Source organism: Bison bison, unplaced genomic scaffold (assembly GCF_000754665.1).
Source record: "Bison bison bison isolate TAMUID 2011002044 unplaced genomic scaffold, Bison_UMD1.0 scf7180017864473, whole genome shotgun sequence".
In the NCBI taxonomy this organism is placed as follows: Eukaryota; Metazoa; Chordata; class Mammalia; order Artiodactyla; family Bovidae; genus Bison; species Bison bison.
Window position 1 is genome coordinate 12,902,396 of NW_011495034.1, and position 8,276 is coordinate 12,910,671.

Consider the following 8,276-nt stretch of genomic DNA (forward strand, 5'->3'; position numbering starts at 1 on the left):
CTCTTATTAGTGGAAGTTGGTACAGCATAATGGTTAAGCACAAAAGCTTTGGAATAAAACCTGGTTCAAATTCTAGATCTGTCTCTTACTATATGTGGTTCCTGGTTTTCTGAATCTCAGTTTCTTGACTGGTTAATGTGCTAAGGATTTAATGCACTTCTTTGCATAGCATCTGGTGCATAGTAAGAGTGCAACAAAGAATAATTATTACCATTAAGGAAAGGTTTGTTTTCATACAGAAATCCAATACTATGGTTAAATGGAAAGCTACTCAGAAAACAAGGTCATTTCAAAAACAGGATACAGCTTTTCAAAGACAAAGCAAAACTGGGATAGTCAAGGGAAGCTACCTAGCAGCTAATAGTGAGAATGATTTACAAGGATCTATTGATAGCTTTTGACAGGCTGCTAGCCCTTTGTAGAAAAAGGGGAGAGGACATCACAGGATGTTATGATAAATATGAAATTCTGTATTATATTTGCAATATACTATACGAGGGTGAAGATTAGAAATAGAATCCCTTCGAGAGAAGACAAGTACCCTAGTTTGTACTGTCTGTGTATCAAAATTTAATCACATTTATATTTAGACTTTCAACACTTCTGGCAACTCCGTATTTCAGTGTAAGGAGCACAATACTTGATAAATTTCTATTTCCCAACAGCATCTGTGTCAGTGTGCCAAATAAGTAAACTAGGGCAAACTGTGTTCATTTCCCTCCCACTGTGTTAAGGCCTCTGGGTATTGGTGCTGGAAAACAAATTACAATTCATCATCCTTACCTATAAAAACATGCAGCCTCTTCTTTCAATTCAAGGAATACATACTGACCTACTCATTACACGCAAACACCAACCTACAATCTGTAGGAAAAGCAACAGTGAGGATAGATACCATCTGCGGAGCTTACAAGCTAGTACCAAAGTTTGAGCACGTGTACATACAACTACTACTTCCCAAAATGGAGAACTTGGAGATGTACAGCATTTAAGGAGATTCAAGGCAACAGCAAGGCTAGGAATGGAGTAGCTGAGAGAGAGTACCTGAGCAGTGACAGGACGGACTTAAAAGAGCAATGGTAGCTTTTGGACAGGCAGATAGCCATTTGCCAAGAGGAGGAAAAGCGGACACTCCAGAAGGAGGGGACATTAAGTACCTAATCATGGATAAAGTAAAAGGCATATAAAAGAATGAGAAATAGGTTGGGAAGGCTGGGAGTATACAGGGCAGATTGTTTTTAATGCTAGTGTGAAAAATCTGAACCACAAAACCATTTCAAAAGATATCTAGTATGGATTTACAACCATGGAAATAACACTAGAGAGAGTAATACAAAAGATTTGTTTTGTTGCTAAATTCTCACATAGAAGCAAATGCCTTATTCCGGATCACTCCAATTTATAGCAATAGTAAGTAATAATTAACTGCAGCACTATTTACAATTGCCAAGACAAGGAAGCAATCTAAATGTCCGTCAACAGAGGAACGGTTATAAAGATGTGGTATGTATTATATACAATAGAATACTACTCAGCCATAAAAAGGAATGAAATAGTGCTATTTACAGAAACATGGATGGACCTAGAGAATGTCATACTGAGTCAAGTCAGTCAGTCAGAGAAAGACAAATATGGTATCACTTATATGTGGAATCTAAAAAAAATGGTATAAATGAACTTATTTACACAACTGAAAGAGAGCCACAGCTGCAGAAAACCAACTTACAGGGGGAAGGGTGGTGGGAATGGGTAAACTGGGAAACTGGGACTGACATATACACTCTGCTAGTGTTCTTGCCAGTGTTCTTGCCTGGAGAATCCCAGGGACGGGGGAGGCTGGTGGGCTGTCATCTATGGGGTCGCACAGAGTCAGACACGACTGAAGCGACTTAGCAGCATATATAAAACAGATAACTAATAAGGACCCACTGTATAGCACCAGGAACACTACTCAATACTCTGTAAAGACCTATATGGGAAAAGAATCTAAAACAGAGTGGATATATGTACATGTATAACTGATTCACTTGGTTGTACACCTGAAACTAACAAAATACTGTAAATTACCTATACTTCAAATAAAACAGAAAGAAAAAATATTAACTAATAATTAAGACCCACCCAAGATCATCCTCACTTATGAAAACGAACATAAAAGATAAATAAATAATCTGATGTAATATAAGTAGTGGCACGTCCTTTCATCTGTGGTAGGGTCAAACTTCAATGTGTAAATGTATCGTGTAAGTAGCTTAATTAAAATAGAGTTGCTCAGGTCCCATTCCCCTAATTTGATCTGATCAATAACTCTGCTGAATATGTACTTTTTATAAACACTTCCAATGACTCATTCATAGATGGCCCACAGACCATGTTTTGAAAATACTGCCCTACAACAAGGTTCTCAGCATGGTACCAATACAGTGAGCAACATGAACAGGTTCCACCCCTGAAGATAATGATACATCTCCAGGTAACTTGGATCAAGGCATACTTTAAGGGAGATCCAGGCAAGTATAGCATCCCTAAAGCTAAAGCACCAAAAGCTCCAAACTCCAGTTTTTGTTCCAACCCAATTATGGTCATTGCTTAAATGATAACAGTATAGACAAAATTGCCAAATCACCCTTCTAGAATTCTGAGCTCAAGAAATTCCTGAGAAAACAACTCAAATTTCTGACAGGTGAAAGAATTATTGTAGAAATTCTTGATTATAATCAAGAAGCAGTGCAGGTAAATGGAAATGAAAAGATCAGTGTGTTTGCAGAGTCAAACCATGGGAAGTACTAATGAATTTCTTTGTCTAAGGATTAAATACAATCTAGATCTAGCTGTAATTAGAATGAATGTATATATGTGTTAGTTGTGTCCAACTCTTTGCAACACCATGGGCTGTAGTCCACCAGACTCTTCTGTCTATGGAATTCTCTAGGCAAGAATACCGAAGTGGGTTGCCAATCCCTTCTCCAGGGGATCTTCCAGACCAGGGATCAAAGCTGGCTCTCCCGCACTGAAGGCAGATTCTTTACCACTGAGCCACCAGGGAAGCCGAATTAGAGTGAAGGGATACAAGACAGGGAAAAATTTAAGGTGGTAATGTAAGTCATCTCCAAGACGGCTGCCATCATCTCCACCTGAGTCTCTCCCCTTCTGCATACGCCATTTTCTCACTGAGGTCTATTTCTCCTTTTTTTTTGATTTGGGGGCTGACCTGTGGCTTCTCAGACCAACAGGATACAGGAGAAGTAACACTGCATGGTTTCCTAAGCTAGGTCATAAGAAGCCCTACAGTTTTGGCCTTTGGCTAATTCTTTGGGAATAACTATAAAAGAAGTATGACTACCCTAAGGCCACTGTTAAATGAGGAAACTTAAGCTAGCCCTGTGAAGACAGATGACCAACCGTCCTCATCTATGCCAGCCATCACAAACCAGGTACTGAATATATGGTGTGAAACCTTTTACATCCCAGCTACTATCTGACTGTAACCTTATGATTAGAATAGACATCAAGACAGAACTGCCCACCTGAACCAAGTCAACACATAAACTGTTTTAAAACACTATGCTCTGGGGTAGACTACAAAGTTAGAGATAACCAGAACAGCTGCCCAGGTCTTTATTCTACCTCATTTCTCAACTTTTCATTACATCAGATCAGATCAGATCAGTCGCTCAGTCGTGTCCGACTCTTTGTGACCCCATGAACTGCAGCATGCCAGGCCTCCCTGTCCATCACCAACTCCTGGAGTTCACTCAGACTCATGTCCATCGAGTCAGTGATGCCATCAAGCCATCTCATCCTCTGGCATCCCCTTCTCCTCCTGCCCCCAATCCCTCCCAGCATCAGAGTCTTTTCCAATGAGTCAACTCTTCGCATGAGGTGGCCAAAGTACTGGAGTTTCAGCTTTAGCATCATTCCTTCCAAAGAAATCCCAGGGCTGATCTCCTTCAGAATGGACTGGTTAGATATCCTTGCAGTTCAAGGGACTCTCAAGAGTCTTCTTCAGCACACAGTTCAAAAGCATCAATTCTTCGGTGCTCAGCCTTCTTCACAGTCCAACTTTCACAGGCATACATGACCACAGGAAAAACCATAGCCTTGACTAGACGGACCTTTGTTGGCAAAGTAATGTCTCTGCTTTTGAATATGCTATCTAGGTTGGTCATAACTTTCCTTTCAAGGAGTAAGCGTCTTTTAATTTCATGGCTGCAGTCACCATCTGCAGTGATTTTGGAGCCCCCAAAAATAAAGTCTGACACTGTTTCCACTGCTTCCCCATCTATTTCCCATGAAGTGATGGGACCAGATGCCATGATCTTGGTTTTCTGAATGTTGAGCTTTAAGCCAACTTTTTCAGTCTCCACTTTCACTTTCATCAAGAGACTTACCTATTATATTTACTGATCTCAACACACTACTCAGTAATGCTGTTCTAGCTTCTCTAATGGGAATGCTTGCCAATAAGGAATTCCCCATTCTGTGTGTGTCACATACTGAACACTGTACTGATTATGGTAATCCAAATTCTACCTATTTTTGCAAGGTCTATCTCAGATGTCACCCCATTCCTTACTATGGACAGGGATAAGGAAGTATTGTGTTCTTGGGAATACTTCTCAAGCATGTATGTTGAGAAGTAACCCTGTTCCTCATGGATTTTTCTCTTTTTCTCTCTTTAAAGTCTCTGTCATCCACTAGCATTAATACATTAGCTTATAATAATCTTTAGTAACTATCCCTGACTTTAGAATAAACTCTTTAAGAGACACAATCTCTTGTACTTCTTTGTTTCCTAATGCTTTATATCACAGCAAGTACTCAATAAATGTGACATTAAAGACTATATCAATAGGCTTTCTAAAATAAGTTAAATATTTACACAGAAATAGGCTCAAGTGAAAGTTTAAGAAAATTGAATAGAGCTTAAGTATCTATATGCTGCTGCTGCTAAATCGCTTCAGTTGTGTCCGACTCTGTGCGACCCCATAGACGGCCTCCCACTAGGCTCCTCTGTCCCTGGGATTCTCCAGGCAAGAACACTGGAGTGGGTTGCCATTTCCTTCTCCAATGCATGAAAGTGAAAAGTGAAAGTGAAGTCGCTCTGTCGTGCCCGGCTCTTAGCAACCCCATGGACTGCAGCCTACCAGGCTCCTCCATCCATGGGATTTTCCAGGCAAGAGTACTGGAGTGGGGTGCCATTGCCTTCTCCAAGTATCTATATAGTTCCCCGGAAAAAGGATAAGTTTTCTTACGTAAGCACATGACTTGCTCACTGACCTCCTTCATGTCTACTCAAAAGTCAACGAGGCTCAAGAGGAAGGGGACGCACGTATACTTATGGCCGATACAGCACCCACGCCAGTGCTCTTGCCTGGAGACTCCCATGGACGGAGGAGCCTGGTGGGCTGCAGTCCATGGGGTTGCAGAGTCGGACACGACTGAAGCGACAGCAGCAGCATGTTGATATATGGCAGAAATTAACACAACGCTGTAAAGCAATTATCCTTCAATTAAAAATAAATACATTTTTTTTAAAGTCCATGAGGCTTTCTTTGGCCACTCTTTTTAAAACTGTACTCCCTACTCTACCATTGACTTTCAACATTCCTCTCCCCCTCCTCTGCTTTACTTTTCCTCACTGCATTTATGATCAAATACATTTTTCTCATTTATACTATTTGCCACACTTCCACCAAAATGTAAGTTCCATGAGCGTAAGAATTTTTGTCTTTATCACTGGCCTAGATGCCTCGTGCCTAGAACAGTATCTCCCAATTTGTCACCTGTTAAATGAATGAATCAATCAGTCAATAGCAAGGATGAGTAAATTCAAAGTCCCTTATTTCAAACAATGAAATTAACCCCTATCCCATTAAAAACTCATCAAAATTGCTTTTACAGTAGGACAAAAAGTGCTCTGAGTCCGTGCACTGAAAATGCTCTGTAAAACTCTCTTTGATTATCAGTCAAGACTTGCTTAGCTTGACTTCTTCCTTTTCATTACCAATGGTTTCTTTAGCAAATACGATAGGATATTTCTGAATCACACCAGCAATTCAAGAACAGGAATTTTCAGAACAAGGAAGTGTAGCAAAACTATAAACTGTGTTCTATTTAATTATTTATTTTCCTTCTCTACTAGAACACAATGGTACTTGCTTTATAAGAATTATTTGAATATAAGTGACTCACTTAAAGTCAATTCACCACATTGCTCAACGGCTTTAATTAATTTCCCCTCTGCTTCACTTACTTTTCCCTCAGACAATATTTCTGTTGCATTGTTCAAGCAAAGACTGTGTCGCCTTATTACAGTCTTGTGATTTCTACTGGTCTTTTGGCAAGTTCCATAAAATCTTAATACCTAAGTATATTAACTTTAACCTCAGAGGGTAAGCTATCATTTGATGACGATGGGCTATGAGTCACCACCACGTTCCTTGCCGGCTGCAAGGAAGGTGATTGGTCAATCAAAGGTAATTCTAATACCCTGCAAGAGTTGCTGTCTGACCTCAACCTACCCTTTCTGACAAACCGTCACACTTAAACCTGCCTATGTGGTAAAGATTTAAGTGCTAAAAATCAAGTTGTAGTTCCTGTGAGCATACCATTAATTTAAGCTATTGAACGGAGACTAAAATATTAGTTTTCTTTCCTTCATACCAACATTCCTCAATCATTCTTACTTGGAAGGAAATGCTATTGCTTTTGGTATTTGACTGAGACCCAAACAAAACATTTATCTCCTACTCCCTCCTCAAAGCCTGGTTTAAACACTATCTCCTCTGCAGGAACTTTGGGAGCTCCTCCAATCAGAATTTCTCTTCCTAAAGGAGATCAGTCCCGAGTGTTCACTGGAAGGACTGATGCTGAGGCTGAAACTCCAATATTTTGGCCACCTGATGCGAAGAGCTGACTCACTGGAAAAGACCCTGATGCTGGGAAAGATTGAGGGCAAGAGGAGAAGGCGATGACAGAGGATGAGATGGTTGGATGGCATCACCGACTCAATGGACATGGGTTTGGGTGGACTCCGGGAGTTGGTGATGGACAGGGAGGCCTGGCGTGCTGCGGTTCATGCGGTCACAGTCGGACACGACCCACCGACTGAACTTAACTTCTCACAGCAACTACTAACTCTCAACATCTGTTGCTCAACTTGCCACTCCTGTCAATGTGTCTACCCCCAACAAGCCTGAGTCTATGGAACTAAATGTTAAGAATCCAAAGAATATGCCTGCTGCTGCTGCTGCTGCTGCTGCTAAGTCGCTTCAGTCGAGTCCGACTCTGTGCGACCCCACAGACAGCAGCCTACCAGGCTCCTTCGTCCATGGGATTTTCCAGGCAATAGTACTGGAGTGGGTCGCCAGTGCCTTCTCCAAGAATATGCCTAGCACTGGGCTTTAACTTTGTGGCTACCCAATAAATGTTCAAGTTCTGTACCTACAAAAATTTCCTACAGTGAAAATTTCCTCAATCAAAATTTATGGGAGGACAAGTACTGTGTTGGCCCCTGAGGATCAAGGATCGCACAACATCCCAGGCAGCTGAAAACAGAAGGTGACCACCTTCCTAGTCGCCTATCCAGGCTCTCAGGTACTTTTCATAAGCCTACTTCAAATGCCACTTGTCCTCAACCACTGAGCTGTGACTTAAAAACAGTGCTCTGGGCCTCTCTGAGGAACCACTGCGGTGTAACAAAAAGGTAAACCCGAAGGAAAGTACAGACTGGCTAAAATATCAATCCTCCTCTTACTACCTTTCAAACTTTGGACAAATGTGTAAATGTTAGCGACCTCAGCTCCCACATTTGTGAAACAAGGGTATACAAACACCATCCACTTTACTAGGACGTGATAACGGGTAAGAAATATTTTTAAGTATGTACAAGGTAATGAATCGAGTTCAAAGGTTTAGCAGGTGTTCAATTAAGCTTATCTCCCCTCCTCGAAGGTGCTAGCACCGAAATTTGCACTCAAGGGCCTCGGGGCACAGAAACTCGCGGAGCCGGGAGGGCTGTGCCTAGAGGTGCGCCCCGGTACACCTGCCGGATGTGCGGGCCCCGCGGCCGGAGAGGCCCCGGTCCCCCGACCCGCTCTGGGTCTCACCTTGATGGTCGTAGACGCTAATGTAAGAGATGCCCACGGCCATACACCACACCACGAGGCTTGCGATGTCCGAGAAGCTGGGTTCCTGCTCTTCCTCCGTGATCACCAGGCCCATGTGCACAGGCAGCTTCTCCAGGGACGCCGTCCGCGCGCCAGCGTAGTCGC

At 42.0% G+C, this 8,276-nt stretch overlaps 1 protein-coding gene across 1 annotated transcript in view; it reads right to left on the minus strand.

The window, feature by feature from the left end:
• NUS1 (nuclear undecaprenyl pyrophosphate synthase 1 homolog (S. cerevisiae)) overlaps positions 1–8,276 on the minus strand; it is a 26,563-nt gene that overhangs the window by 17,971 nt on the left and 316 nt on the right. The window contains 2 exon segments of the mRNA XM_010861959.1: positions 8,112–8,251; positions 8,253–8,272. Coding sequence (XP_010860261.1) covers positions 8,112–8,251; positions 8,253–8,272 — 160 coding nt within the window.